The 15,700-nt window shown below is 42.1% G+C and overlaps 1 protein-coding gene across 1 annotated transcript; it reads left to right on the top strand.

The window, feature by feature from the left end:
* Positions 1–216: 216 nt before the first annotated feature.
* On the top strand, positions 217–12,741 carry CCT5 (chaperonin containing TCP1 subunit 5). The gene is made up of 11 exons (XM_080677915.1): positions 217–413; positions 3,393–3,453; positions 5,248–5,412; positions 6,416–6,614; positions 6,867–7,059; positions 7,143–7,292; positions 9,167–9,286; positions 9,934–10,119; positions 10,721–10,858; positions 11,369–11,549; positions 12,545–12,741. The coding sequence occupies exons 1-11, from the start codon at positions 309–311 to the stop codon at positions 12,670–12,672; spliced, it is 1,626 nt and encodes a 541-aa protein (XP_080534041.1). The 5' UTR covers positions 217–308; the 3' UTR covers positions 12,673–12,741.
* The last annotated feature ends 2,959 nt before the right edge of the window (positions 12,742–15,700 follow it).

The following is a 15,700-nucleotide window of genomic DNA, read 5'->3' as shown; positions in this document are numbered from 1 at the left end:
CCACAAATTCTCAATTGTATAACTTCACGAAATTACTAAATTCTGTCTACTCTCGACTTGTGGGTTCCCAGGTTCCCGTCCGTGACATCGAACCCCCCCCACAGCTTCCCTGATGATAGACATTTCCGAAGGCCTCCGATTCCAGAAAGTACTGTCTGGCATGAAACTAGTCTCAAGCGAAAAATAAGTCTCACGCAGGCTGCTATGCGCATGCGCGAGCTGTTGAGCCCTCCCGCGAGCGGAAGGTGCGTTCTGGGTTCCGGAGTGGTCTCTGCCGGTTGTGGGGAAGTAACCCCAGCTGCAGAACCATGGCGTCCTTCGGGACTCTCGCCTTCGATGAATATGGGCGCCCTTTCCTCATCATCAAGGATCAGGACCGCAAGACTCGTCTTATGGGACTGGAGGCTCTCAAGGTAACAGGACCGGGACACACGGACGCTGGGATGAAGGAAGTGGCCGAACCCTGATCTCTGCGCCTGCGTAAGCCTAGGAGCGGTTCTGCCATGTGCTTTCGGAAAGGCCGAGGGGATCCCTCTTGTGTGCAGCCCCGCACCCCGCTCCTAGAATTTGAGGGAGGCCGTGTAGGTCTTGGGGATTAGGGGGATCTGCAAGCGCATTTCCGAGCTGGGTGGGGCAGTTCAAATCCCAGGCGGTGTGCCCGCGTCTCGCTCGTTCCTTCAGCCTAGCGGCCTTACGGTCCAGTGTTTTTTTCGTCAGCAAGATGCAGAGAAAGTGTTCTCTGGTCACCTGGACGTATTCTCAGACCCTGCTGCTTAATCTTCAGCCAGTGTACCTGCAACAGCCCTAAAGGCGTAGTCATTTACAGAGTATTTCAATTTTAGTATTATTATGCATGGCGTTTTGCTGCATGCAGTGTCGTAAAAAAAATTTAAATGTAGACCCAGAAGGGAGAAAATGCTACCTTAATAGTTGGAAATGGACACCAGGAACCAAAATACAAGGCGGTGTGTGACTAGTCTCACCAGTTCCTGGAGGGGATGCAGATAAAAGTTGGAGGGTTTGATAGAGGTGGCTTTTGACCAGGGATGGAGTCATGTTTTAAATGAGATTGAGCCAGCATTTTGGAAAAGGGAAGCAAGTCAAAGCAAAGACCTGGGCAGGAAATGGCATGGCGTTGTAGGGGAGAACGCACAATCGACCTCAATTTACACTAGTTTCCAAAGATGGGGGCCCTTGAATGGCCCACTGTTATCCCGTGGGGAGGAAGGGGTTTTGAGCAGAGTCACAACTTAAGTAGAACTGTACCTTGGGAAGTCGAGTTTGGGCTGGACTGAAGGGAATGAGGGAGACCAGAGGAGTCAAATACACCATCGCGGGAGTCCAGGTGAGGAGCGGGTCCCCTGAGCACAGACATTGAAAGTACGGAGAAAAGGGGAGCTTTGAGAGGGCACTGACTTTAGAGTTTCTTATGAAGTGAAGTAATCCACGTGTGGACGTCAATGTGTGTAATAGACCTTGCCGCCCGGTCTGAGGTGTCCCTGTTCAGGTAATGTCGTGGGGTTTTACTTAATTAAGAAATAGTACAGTTCTTCCACAGGCTGTTTGCTTGACTTAGGACAAGTTACACGACCTCTCTGAACCTCTGTCAAGCAGAGAATGAGAATTAAATGGGATAACCTAAGGAGTGACCACAGTGTTTGATCATCTGCCACTGTGTTAACTGAGTTCATTATTTCATGTCATCCTCACGCTCTGAGAAAGGTATTATTTTATAGAATTGGAAATAGCAGTTAAGTAATTGGCCCAGAGCAGTTAAGTAATTGCTGAAGGCCACGGAGCTAGTGAAGAACAGGGCCATGGTTAAAGCCCACTTCTGTCTTAACTCCAAAACCAGGGCGTCTAGATTTGGGTTCTCAGCGTTGTCATTGTAACATTTGGGGCCAGATTATTTGTTGTGGTGGGAGCTGTCCTATGCAGGATGTTGAGCATCATCCCCGGCTGACCTCTCTCTACCTACTGCTAGTAATAGCCTCCTCCCCATTTTTTTAAAATGTATTTTTATTTCAGAGAGGGAGAGATAGAAACATCAATGATGAGAGAAAATCATTGATCATCTGCCTCTTGCACACCCCCCCCACCCCACTAGGGATCAAGCCTGCAACCCAGGCATGTGCCCTGACCAGCACTTGAACTGTGACTCCTGGTTCCTAGATCGATGCTCAACCACTGAACCACACCAGCCAGGCCCCTTCCCCAGTTTTGACAATCAAAAGTGTCTTTAGGGATTGCCAAGTGTCTCCAGGGGAATGAACTATCCTCTGCTTTAGGGACTACCTCCCTACAATTATTATCCTTTAAAAATTCAATTATATAGACACTAGAGGCCCAGTGCATGAAATTCGTGCACGGGCAGGGTCCCTAGCGGCTGCCGGGTGCCAGCTGGGGCCTCCCTTCACACCTGCCTTGGCCTGGCCCCACCCGCTCACCTGCTCTAGCATCCCATCACGGTCCCACTCTCATTGGGGCTGGCAGTACCTCCACTGCCGCCCACTGCCAGTGCTGCCCCCTGGTGGTCAGCACATGTCTCACTCCAGTCCTTCCAACTCTCCCCAGTAGGGACAATTTGCATATTAGCCTTTTATTGTATAGGATAAGTCAAAGTATATTTTTAAGAATTACATTTTCACTAATCTAATGACCTTTGTGTCTTGTTATCTGCCAGATGGGATAACTGGGGAAGGAAGGCCTCACAGAACATGTGCATTTGAACTGCTTTAAAAATTGGTCAAGGTTTTGGTGGCTAGTGAGAAGGCCATAGTCCAGGAGTCAGGGGACATGTTTGGGGGAACAGGCATAGACAGTCCTCACTGGAAGGAAACTAGGTCTCAGATTTGGTAGTGGGGAGGCTCTGAAAAGCTGAAGCTTTTAGACCTGCATGTTGGGGCAGGGAGCATTTAGGTTTGGGGACTGATAAGCGACAGAGAAATGGATGGCTTCGGTGGATGTAGGATGAATCTAAAGGATAGGAGGTGAGATACGCGACCCTGGATGTCTGTAGGGTGCTGTGGATCTGGGTTAGGTTGTGACAGCAAGAATAGAAAGGAAACCAGACATGGAGGGAAAGTGGACCTAATTATGTGTGGAAATAGGAACAAGTGATTTTAAGCTTCCATTTTTCAGTATTGATACCCTTGGCAGGTAACAGCAAGGATGACTCTTTGTATAGGTTGTATGTTGGCTAGACCATTTGAGAGAAGTATGTTTCTGCAATAAACCATCATGTGACTGTTCAAGGTACTGTATGTCTATGGCTGGACTCTCACATGAAGTTAGCATTGCAAAGTGTTCTTATGATCAGTCATCAGCTGTATGCTTGGAACTGTTAAAATTATATGTAACTTGAATATTTGCTTTTTTTCTGTTTCATTTAGTCTCATATAATGGCAGCAAAGGCTGTAGCAAATACAATGAGAACATCACTTGGACCAAATGGTAAGAGACTAACATTCTGAGTTTAACAAAAGTTTTAAATCAGAAACTAAACAATAAAACTACTTGACACAAGAGGGGAATGGAGGGGGCCATCCTACTCCCCTAATACAGCCAAACTTTCTGTGTATTTTGTACTCTAAACATGGTGATAGTCGTAATGTATGTACAATTTTAGGTCAGATTTTTTTTTTTATTTCAACATAACATTATTTTATTACCCTTTTCCAAATCATGTGCATGTGTTACATGCACTTGAGTCAGCTCTGACCCCTGGCAACCCTAGGAATAGAGTCATGTATGCAGTGTCCTGTCCTCACCTGCCCTGCTTGGCTCGGCTCCTATAGACTCATGCCTATGGCTTCTTTTAAGGAGTCTGTCCACCTCATATTCAGTCTTCCTTTTTTCCTGCTGCCTTCTATTTTGCCCAGCGTTATTATCTTTTCCAAAGAAATCTGCTTTCTGATGACATGCCCATAGTAGGACAGCTGCAGCTTTGCCATTTTTGCCTTCAGTGGTCTATTTCAGGCTTAATTTGCCAAGATAAGCAAAATCTTTAATAATTTCATCACTAATTGTATGCTTTGAACTATTAAAATGATACGTAACTTGATTATTTGCTTTTTTCTGTTTACTATCATATAATGGCAGCAAAAGATGACAGCTTTGATTTGTAATCCTGCAGAACCCCAATGTCTTCATTGTCTGTGTGAAAGTTTTATGTTTCTTCTGTGGTCATGATTTTTGTCTTCTGGATGTTCAGATGCAGCCCTGCTTTGGCACTTTCTTTCACTTTCATCGGAAGTCTTTTCAAATCATTGCTGCTTTCTGCCAGTAGGATGGTGTCATCTGCATATCTTAAGTTAATATTTCTTTCGCCAATTTTCAGTCCTCCTCCCTCTAAGTCTAGCTCAGTTGCTCAGTTCTGCCTATAGATTAAACATATAGGGAGATAAAGTGCACCCTTCTCTGACACCTTTGCCCATAGGAAACCATCTGTGTCTCCACATTCTGTCCTGACAGCAGCTTCCTGATCATAATACCAGGTAATCGAGTGCTGAGGTACACCCATTTCTTTCAGAACAACCCATGGCTTTTCATGATCCACATAATCAAGGCTTTACTTAGTCTATAGAGCATAGAGTAACCTCCTGAAGTTCTTTGGAGCACGCCAGTATTCAGCGAATGCTCACAATTGGATCTCAAGTACCTGTTTTCTGAATCCAGCTGGACATCCAGCTTTTCTGGCTCCATTTAGGGTAGAAGCCTTTGCTCTATCACCTTGAGGGTGACTTTACTTGTGTGGGAAATAGAGCAGTGGTCCTGTAGTTACTGTGCTCTTTGGCAACTCCTTTCTTGAAGACTAGGATGTATATTGATTGCTTCTAGTTGGTAGACTATTGTTTTTGATGTTGACATATTATTGTTAGGAACAATGGAAAAAAATCCTCGTGTGAAGATTAAAAAAAAAAAAAAAGGAATGAGGGGGGAATGCCGGAGTGGGCTGTTGGCTTCTGCTGCACAGTGTGTGGGGTCCTACAGGATTACAAATCAAAGCTGTCATCTTTTGTGATACTACATTTAGTGATGCTCCATAATTTTGCTGCCTAATTTTTCTGGTTTTAGCCATTTTACATTGCTTGCAATGCTTTATTTTGTATTGGCCAATCTAAAATGTCTTTATGTATGTTGAATATTTATGATAAATTCCTAGATAGGACCTGGGTCAAGACTTGTTCTTTATAGGCTGCATTCCCTCCTCCCCCAAAGCCATTCTAAACACGCCTGTCTTTTTAGGGCTTGATAAAATGATGGTGGATAAAGATGGTGATGTGACTGTAACTAATGATGGTGCCACCATTTTAAGCATGATGGATGTTGATCACCAGATTGCCAAGTTGATGGTTGAACTGGCCAAATCACAGGATGATGAAATTGGAGACGGAACCACAGGAGTGGTTGGTAAGAAAGGGCAAAATATCTTTTCTCATTTAAGAGGTGTTATTTAGAATCACGTGGCTAACATGCCTACTCAGAATGTTTACTTTGAATCAAATTATGGGGAGATGAACAAATTCAAGTTGAAGGACACCCTACAAAACAAGTGTCCCAGACCTTCCACAACTAATCAGTATCATGAAAGGACAAGAGGGGGACGGTAGTTAGATTAAAGGAGCTAAAGAGAAATGGCAACCAACTGTAATGCATAAAACTTGATCAGATGCCAGATTTTATTTAAGCCGTGAGGGATGTTGGGACATTTGGGGGAATTTGATTGTGGATTATGGTCACAACATAGTATTTTTTTTTTCAGTGTTAAGTTTCCTGGGTGACAGGTACATTGCATTGATATAGAAAATGCCCTGGTTCTCAGTTGTGTGTTCAAATACTTATGGGTGACATGCTATGGTTTCAACATTTCTCAGAGTTGAACAGCAAAAGAGTGCATATACAGAGAAAACAAATGTGTGTCACAAAATGTTATTAATAAATAGTGTTCATTTTACTGTTCTCGCATTTTTTTCTGAAGTTCTGAAATGTTAAAAACTTGGGGGAAATTAAAGAGCTATTTTTAATATTACCTTTTCTGCAGATAGAATTTTAATTCATTTATTCAGAAATCTTAATTGGGTATCAGACACTGTTCTACATGTGCTTAGAGTGCAAAATTTCACAGAATAGAAATCCCTGGCCCAGGAAACAAGAGTTTTTCCCTTTATAAAATGTTTTCACATTATGTTCCCTAGTTACATTCTTTACATCATTGACAGTTGAACATCCATCTATTAGTATAATGGGAGACCTGTTAGACCTTTGCTAGAACTGAAACAAGAAGCTCTCTTTTTAAAAATAGATTAGATGGTCTCAGCCTCTAAGATACTTCCAGCTTAATTCTAGAACTTTCAGAGTTCCAGGACAAAGTTTTAACGTTTCCTGAACCAGTTGTGCATTATCTTGTCTGCAGTCCTGGCTGGTGCCTTATTGGAAGAAGCCGAGCAGTTGCTGGACCGTGGCATTCACCCTATCAGGATCGCTGATGGCTATGAGCAAGCCGCCCGCATTGCTATCGAGTACCTGGACGAGATCAGCGATAGTGTCCTTGTTGACTTGAAGTACACTGAACCCCTGATTCAGACTGCGAAAACCACGCTGGGCTCCAAAGTGTACGTTCTCGATGTTACAGGTGGCAACGTTTGCTTGTGCCCAAAGGCAATAGGAAAGGACCTTGGTGGCTTCATATTGATTTGATGAGGTTTTTTTTTTTTTTTCTGTTTCTATTGTTATTTTGGTTTTGCTTTGTTTTTAATATAGATGTATTATCTTGTATTTGAGTTACCATATTACATTATACAGTCTACTTTGGTTTCAGGAACTGTTAAGTGAATATGAATGGTTTGTTTGCATATTTTCATTAGGGTTAACAGCTGTCACCGACAAATGGCTGAGATTGCCGTGAATGCTATCCTCACTGTGGCTGATATGCAGCGCAGAGACGTTGACTTTGAGCTCATCAAAGTAGAAGGCAAAGTGGGTGGGAGGTTGGAGGACACTAAGCTTATTAAGGGCGTGATTGTGGACAAGGATTTCAGTCACCCGCAGATGCCAAAAGTAAGTCATTGCCTTTCACAGCTTCATCAGGCTTTTTTAACTCTTAAAGCCACCAACTCAGATGATTCTGTTCTTCCCCATAGCAAGTACAAGATGCTAAGATTGCAATTCTCACATGTCCATTTGAACCACCAAAACCAAAGACGAAGCATAAGCTGGATGTGACCTCTGTGGAAGACTATAAAGCCCTTCAGAAATACGAAAAGGAGAAGTTTGAAGAGATGATTCATCAAGTAAGTCTCCCCATAGCTCTTAGTGACATTTCAGCTCCTGAAGGATGCAGTTAGGCAGTTGTAGATAATAAAGGTGTGTGGCATTACCCTATACTAGCTTGATACTTTATTGTGTGGCTACAAATAACATTAACAGTATAAGCTCCGTCTTCATTTTAAATTCTGAAAGTTACAAATAGTCACAAGGAGAACAAATCAAAGTGATAAGGGGTAAAGAAGTCTGATTTTTGTCTTAAAATGGTCATGTGTCTAGGGTACCAGAAAGAGTAGACTCAGTTATATTGATCTGTACTTGCTCTCTTGGACACATTTAACTAGTAAATTCGAGGTTTAGACAATTTTACCACATAATTCAGACCTCTAAATATAACTCTAAGACAAAGGAGTTCCTGGGTACCTGGAAATTAAACCCAAATGCAATCATAGAAATCCCAGCTCTCTGCTTATATAAGTCAGAGTATTATTTTACAAATATCTTCCCCTTCTGGCTATTACTTTCCTTTTTTTGGTTGTTTTACATGTATGTGCTCTGTGGCATAGCAGTCTTCTTTGGTAATTTAAAACAGCAGAACTCAAAGATAGGTGAACATGGACATCATAGCAAGCAAAAGCTGGAGGTGTTTGATGTTTTTTAGTGCGTATTGAATTTATTTAGTCCTTCATAGTGTATTTCCGTGTGCCTACTTTATATCAGGCACTGAGATTCAGAACGGAACAAAGCAGAGCTCTTGCTCTTAAGGTGCAGAATAAGGGAAAAGTGGGAGGTGCTCTGTTACAGACACTGGCAGGTGAAGAGAACATTAGAACTGAGGTTGGAGCATGCTGGCAGGAGTTTGTAAATACAGGTCCCTTACCTGGGTGGTCATGGGAATGCCGGCCAAGATGCAGTGGAGGAAAAGCATGGGAACTGAGAGGCCAAGGGAGTTGGATGGACTGTGTTGGTAGATGTATAGGTTGCCAGGAATGATAATGGGAATAGTAAGGAGGCCAGATGCTAATGTTTTAAAGACTGAGAGAGAGTGACTCAAGAGAAATGGGGTGGCTATGAGGAGCAAGAAGGACCCCTCTCCTATTTTGAGCACATGGAAGAAAAAAATAGCCAGTTGAGTAGGAGTGCAGGGGACAGCCAGGGTTTGTTCACAGCAAGAATGTAATGGAGACATTGCAACAAGGAATTTTCTGTTAATGCGCTGAGTTCCAGAGAGTTGGGGAAGGAAGGAGAGGTGGAGAGCCAGGTGCAGTGGATGACCTGGGAGTCTTGGGTGAGGACAGAAGTGAAATGGAGGCTGTGACTATGGCCCAGTTATCGCAGGTGATCACCAAGGGAGGGAGGGACAGTCGGCTGTAATCATTCCGCCTTGGGCCGAATCATGAGCCATTTGCAAAGGGTGGAGGATCTTGTTAGAAGCAGGATCATCTTTGGTCTCTAAATCGGTCTATCCATGAATCCACAAAGGATAGCACACTTAGGTGAGAAAAGCAAGTTGCAGAGCAATGTATATCTAAAATGTCCTGTTGAAACACACCAGTGAATGAAACTGCTTCATAGGTATTTGTGACAGGGCAGACTCTTGTTTTGCTTCACTATAACAATTGAGTTCAGTATGAATTACTGATTTTTAAAGTTTAAAAGTGAGGTGATTTCCATTGACATATGTTCATTATTTAGGAAATGGAGCTGACCAAAAGTAGTTGTATGTTTCCTTTCCTGTGTTTTCAGTTTACCCACCTAACCCAACTATGCATCTCACCTTTTTTAACCTTTTTTCAAACATTAGAGCACAAAGAATACTTTTTTTTTCTCGCCCCCCTTTCCCTCTCCTCCCTCCCAAGAATACTTTTTCTTAACATGATTGTGGCATGTCTTTTCCTAGATTAAAGAAACTGGCGCTAACCTAGCTATTTGTCAGTGGGGCTTTGATGATGAAGCGAATCATTTACTTCTTCAGAACGACTTGCCTGCGGTTCGTTGGGTAGGAGGACCTGAAATCGAGGTAAGGAAGCTCTTTGGAAAGAGACGTCTGAACTTAGGGCTGGACCTTACAATGCATTTGTGTATCTTGGGGTTGCTTTGATAGCGCTTGTCTTAAATTACCAAATCATGCTAAGGCTTTATAGATTTATGGGCTGGGAGAGAGAAAAGTGCTAGGATCTTTTTTATGGTTTTACTAATAGTGCCATCTATTCCCGGTGTTCTGTGGCCTGTGCTTTCCACGGATCACCTTATTTGGGCTCTCCTTGGCTCTCAAGGGTGGTCTTACCCACTCTGTGTCAGCTGAATACTAACAGGCATCCTAGACATGGTCTGTACCTGGACAACATGGCCTCATTGGTCCTCACTGCAGCCTGGTTTGCAGAGGGACAGCTGTGCAGGGCTCTGATTCAGAGGTACAGTCAAGAGATGGGGTCGAGAACTGTGGGGACTGTGCAAGGTGACAGAACCAAACCAAGACATGGCTCTTCAGAGCTTTGTTCATTTATCAAGGTTTTTTTGGGTTGAACTTGAATTTTTTTAGCCAGAATGGGGCAGCAATTCTAGTGAACAGGTCATAGATCGTGTTCAGCTCATTTGTGATCCAGTTGTGAAAGGTTGTTGTGGACCAACATTGTCTTCCTTCTCTGCCCGACCCACCCCAATTAGTTGATTGCCATTGCAACAGGGGGGCGGATTGTCCCCCGCTTCTCAGAGCTCACAGCTGAGAAGCTGGGCTTTGCTGGGATTGTAAAAGAGATCTCATTTGGGACAACTAAAGACAAGATGCTGGTCATCGAGCAATGTAAGAACTCCAGAGCTGTAACCATTTTCATCAGAGGAGGAAATAAGATGGTAAGAATTCAGTTATTTGTCCTACATATTTTGCAGTTTTGATGTATGGTTTGGCTTTGCCCATAACGTATTAACAGACACACAGTTACTATAACTGAAACAGGATCATTTTTCTCCAAGAAACAATGACATGTTGTGGTATTAAATTATTGAAGACCATCTTCTATTGTCAGTTCTACAAGGCACATTTGCCTTTCTTCAGTCCCTTGGGTAGAAGTAGGGAAGCTAAGTAAATAACCGTTGATGATCTTCTCATTTTCCCACAGTGGATTTTTAGTGCATCATAATAAATGACTCATTGTGAGCTTTTTCTTTGTCGGCTTTGTTTTGTGTGACCCTTTTGCTTGGTTGTGTATCTTGGAATGAATCACTGGCTACCTGTTTCATGTGGTTTGATTATATTATAGGGAGAGGAAGTAAAAATAGAAACCAGCTGATAACAGATATTCTGTCAGGCTCTCTGCATTTGTTTTAACCAAGCTGGTTTTAATGGGGGAGATAATATTTTCAGCAAGCACTTACATTAAACCAGAGGTGCCAGGTATTTGGCTAAAATGAATAAATCGAGACCACATTAATTTAGGCAGCACTGTTTCCCTAGATCATCGAGGAAGCAAAGCGATCCCTTCACGATGCCTTGTGTGTCATCCGGAACCTCATCCGTGATAATCGTGTGGTGTATGGCGGAGGTGCTGCTGAAATCGCTTGTGCTTTAGCAGTTAGCCAAGCAGCAGATAAGGTAAGATGCACATGGGGGCGCATGAAGGACTAAGACGGTTCTGGTATGTGAGGAAGCTGTGCTCCGAAGCAACCGGGTGCTAGACTGAAAGTAAACAAGAACATCGGCGGTTTAATAGGTGTTCGATCTGAGTATATTCTCATGCCTGTGTAGGCAAATTCAGTTACCATCAACTAGCATTTCTCAGCTCCATTCGGTCATTCCAGCCTTACCAACTACTATTTTGTGTAAATCTACACTTAATGTTATTTGAAATTCAGAATTAATTATGTAATACAAACAAATCAGTAAGAGCTGATTCTCAGACTTCTCTCACATGTATACCTTCTTTATTCTGTGGTGACATTTTAATATTTCGATAGATTAAAAGTAGTCCAGATAGCCTGTGCTTAGAATTCTTTGTGGATTTGTTTATGTGGGTTTTTTTTTTTTCATAGTATGTAATTATGTTTCCAAATTGCTCTTATGTGTTTTTGCCAAGCACGCTTACCATTACCCTATACCCTCTAGTGCCCAACCTTGGAGCAGTATGCCATGCGAGCATTCGCCGATGCCCTGGAGGTCATCCCCATGGCCCTTGCTGAGAACAGTGGCATGAATCCCATCCAGACGATGTCGGAGGTCCGAGCTAGACAAGTGAAGGATATGAACCCTGCTCTTGGGATCGACTGTATGCACAAGGGTACAAACGGTGAGGAGCTGTTACACCTGTGTGTGGGGCTGTGTTTTGATTTAAATTGAGTAGTTACGTCCTGCATGGCTATATAGTATGTAATGTTTACTGTGAGGTTATCACAGCTTTTTTAAGACTTACGCACTTGAGGTATTCAGGTCCTGAATTTCAGATACTTGATTTGATTGCAAATACAATGTGGTATTTATAACAAAGATGGCTTCCATTTTCATCTGTTTTTGAAAAATAATTCTTGCTTTTTTTACACAAATGTCTGTCCAAGTGCTTTGGTTCTGGGTCTTTCATAAAATAGCCCTAAAACTGACTTAATTTACAGCTTATTCTGTGCTTGTGTCGCATAAATTATGGGGTGTTTTATAAATGGGATGTACCCTGGCCACGGGAACAGTTTACTTGCTGAAAGGTAGTATAGCATGAGCTTGTTGAAACAGTGGTCCCCACAGTTTTTATACTGCTTGTGCTGTGTCTGGAGTTTTGCAGAAATGGACAATTTATGTTTTCATTTAGAAGTATAGGTATGTTTTGCTCTTAATGTCAAAGCCCAAGGATGTTATAACAGCAACAACTGTCAGATGTTCAATTTTTTAAAATTTGAATGCTTGGTTGTGCTTAAATTTTACCATTTTTAGGTCTTCTAATTATCTTACACTTCAAGTACAGTCAGATTTCACTAATTTCAGGTTTACTAAGTTATATAGTGTTGAATACTCTGGGATGAGATGTCACTGAAAGGTTTCACTTTTTAGTCGCCTAGCATTTTAGCTTAAAACTGAAGAGAGGTGCCCCTGTCCCCACCCCCACCCCTAGCGTTCTGGTAATAACCAGGTTCAAATTCCAGAATGTCCTTGGCAGTAATGAAAATTATTCCTCAGAATTTAACTCACTTCCAAATTTGTAATTCCTGCCTTTTAGTCTGATTTCATTAATCAGAACAAGTTTTCAAAATTAAATGTCTGATATTTTAGGATAACCGACTTATTTGTATTTTTCAGATATGAAGCAACAACATGTCATAGAAACCTTAATTGGCAAAAAGCAACAGATCTCTCTTGCAACACAAATGGTTAGAATGATTTTGAAGATTGATGATATCCGTAAGCCTGGAGAATCTGAAGAATAAAAAAATTTAAAATAAAATGTAGTAGTAACAACCACTACTGGATTAAATAAAAGGGTGTCTTATGATGCATCTACGGTTATTTATTTTGTTCTTTTTTAGACACTGTAGATGCTATAATAAAACTAGTTGTTTGGTAACCATAGTTTCATTTGTTCAAATATGTGTAATTGTAGGAACACTTTCTCACAAGCCTTTGTATTCATTATATTAAAGGGCTCTCTAAAAACCACCTTTATCTTCTGCTCTTGAAGTTTGGGGTTTTTTTGTTGTTGTTTTTTAATATATATCTTTATTGATTTCAGAGAGGAAGGGAGAAGGATGAGAGAGAAAGAAATATCAATGATGAGAGAGAATCATTGATTGGCTGCCTCCTGCATGTCCCCTACTGGGGATCAAGCCCGCAACCTGGGGATGTGCCCTTGACCAGAATCAAACCTGGGACACCCTTCATTCCGCAGGTTGAAGCTCTATCCACTGACCCAAACAAGCTAGGGCTGCTCTTGAAGTTTAATTAACATTCACTGTAATCAAATATTGCCTTCATTCAAGGAGTTGTTTGTTTTTAATAAGCTCTAGGAACTATTTTAACAGCTTAAACATTAGGATTGTTCTCAAGATTTAACACTGAGAGGAATATGGGCTTGATCCTCAAGTGTATTTTAAATGCTGCACCTACCTCAATGGGTGGATCTTTTGATTCTAGAGATCTGTCATAGGTGGGTGTGTGTACCACAAAATTAAGGGCTGTCTTAAGTGTTATTAGGTTACATTGACGTAACCTAGGATATTACACTGCTAATTAGACCAGCATTGAAATTTTAATTTTCACTTAATCCCTATTGTTTTATCCTAGTTCTGGGCCACCCTGAATGCAAACCATTTTGTGTAGGGAGAAGGCCACCTGGGCACAGACTCCTACAGCACCTGCAGATACCTAGAACAGCGAGTGAGAACCCATTTGAGGTTATCAGAGGGCAGAACAAGTGGTGGGTGGAGTGAATTCTAGAAAATAAGGGAGAAATGGATCCAGTGGGAGGAAATGCCTTGACAATTGCCATGAATGGGTAGATTGGTATTGGCTTAATTCTGTACTGAGATAATACCGGCCACTGCAGCAGTGGCTGCCATTACCACGGGCCACACAGTAGCCCGTTCTGAAGACTTGAGTTCATTTGTCTCAGTTCTCATCCTGTGAAGAAGATTCATTTCTTCACACCGTATAGGTGGGATTCGATCACTTGCTAGACATCTCCTGGCCTATAAATTGTAGAGCCAGGTCTAATCCAGATGGTGTAAGTTCCCCTCTCATCCCCTATGCTATTCTGCTTGTGTATGTTTCTAGATTTTCTAAAAGAATGTTTCTTACAGAGAATCATAAGTTTACTTATGTGCTACTGTTAGGCAGGAAGTTAGACATTAGCAGCTGGGGTGGGGCCTGCCCTGTGGTCCTGAACAAGGTTCAGACCAACATTGCCTTCCAACTGCCTCTGGGCAGCCCAGCAGACCACCAGTGGGCAGGTTCTGAACCAGCTGGTTCTTAGCACAAGCTCAGGAAAAAGACATGACTTCAATTGGACCTTACTAGCGTCCTGGACTAATTATAATAAAATTGTATTACAGTTTTTACACCAGTGTGTTTTTCTATGTGCATTATGGGTAAGGGCATGCACAGAAGAAATACATAACCTTTTTCTGTCAATCATCCTTGAATGCAAATGACAGTCACTACCTAGATAACCCCTTATTTAAAGCATATAACCCAGGAGTTTGGGGCCATTTCAACTGTCCCACTCCTTACTTGGAGTGTATCTTCAATAAGTCCCACTTTGCTTTACTTTCATTTCTTTAAAATCTTAGTGTCGACAAGAATCGAAGTTCCAGCCACTAACCCCAATCGGTAAAACCACCAGGGGTAGGGGTTTGCTGATAAGGCTTGTCAAATTTCCTAAAATTAGGAAATTATTCTTCCTGACTAAAGTATCAGGATCACCTTCTGTGAACCTGGACACTGACCAGTCTTAACCATTGAGTCACTGTGTTTGTTAATGCATTGGTTGTTTTTGTTGTTGTTTTTGCATTGGTGGTTTTGCTAAACAATTATACTGTGGATTTTGGAATAAATGCTAATACCTTCCTAATTTTAGAATGTCTATGGAACTGGACAATTGAGTATTTCATCATACAATGGATTATGAAGTCACACTTATAATTTGCACTACTACATGCTGGGTGCCACGTCAGGTTGCATCTATTGTGAGAGCAGGTTCTCATCAGACATAGCCCTGCTTAGAGAAGTGACTGGTAGTCCTGATGAACTGATTTACAAGGACTGATTCCAGCCTGCAGAGAGCAGCTTGCTTTGGACCAGAGCCTGGCCTGAAGGGGTTTGTGGTTGTGTGAGAAGAGCCACTAAACCACTCTTCCCTTCTGAAAATGAACCTCAAAAATGAACCTGGTGCTTTTTGTGATTGAAAGTACGTGGCCTATGAATCGGAAACCATGTAGAGAGATAGTTTCACAGCTGTTGACCTTATTTCATTAAAAGCCCCTCTTCAAGGCAGTGTTACTTTATCTTCAGATCCCAAATCACTTGTCAAGTCTCACACCCCTTGTACTTTAGATGACCCCCATCTCATCCCATGTGTGGCAAGAGCAACTAAAGGAACATGACCCCAAGGTGGACTTACTTGATGTTTGTTAAATAGTCTGGTTGTTATTAACAACCATTCAAAAGTGCAAATGCTGCCCAGCTGGCCAGTGTGGCTCAATGGTTGAGCGTCAATCCCCAGCATGGGGCCACCGATCAATGTTTCTTTCTCATCCATGTTTCTATCTCCTTCCCTCTCTCTAAAACCAATTTAAAAAACTTAAAAACTACAATGCCTTTGGAAGGGCTGAGAGACTAGTCTGTTACACGTGACTGAATTTCTTTAATCCTTTTGTGTCTTTCTCTGTGAAGTAGATCCACCAAAGGACTGAGAGTTTAGGATTGGGGGCAATGGCGGTAATTAAATAATAAATTATTAAA

This window comes from Plecotus auritus (genome assembly GCF_963455305.1).
Source record: "Plecotus auritus genome assembly, chromosome: 7".
NCBI classification, from domain to species: Eukaryota; Metazoa; Chordata; class Mammalia; order Chiroptera; family Vespertilionidae; genus Plecotus; species Plecotus auritus.
The sequence above is the reverse complement of the archived record's forward strand: the minus strand, read 5'-3'. Positions and strand labels throughout refer to the sequence as shown.

Excerpts from the sequence above, each read along its gene's own strand:
- CCT5 (XM_080677915.1), top strand. The coding sequence starts at position 309 with ATGGCGTCCTTCGGGACTCTCGCCTTCGATGAATATGGGCGCCCTTTC. Across the intron at positions 3,454-5,247 it reads AACATCACTTGGACCAAATG|GGCTTGATAAAATGATGGTG; the intron begins GTAAGAGACTAA and ends CTGTCTTTTTAG. Across the intron at positions 6,615-6,866 it reads ACCACGCTGGGCTCCAAAGT|GGTTAACAGCTGTCACCGAC; the intron begins GTACGTTCTCGA and ends TATTTTCATTAG.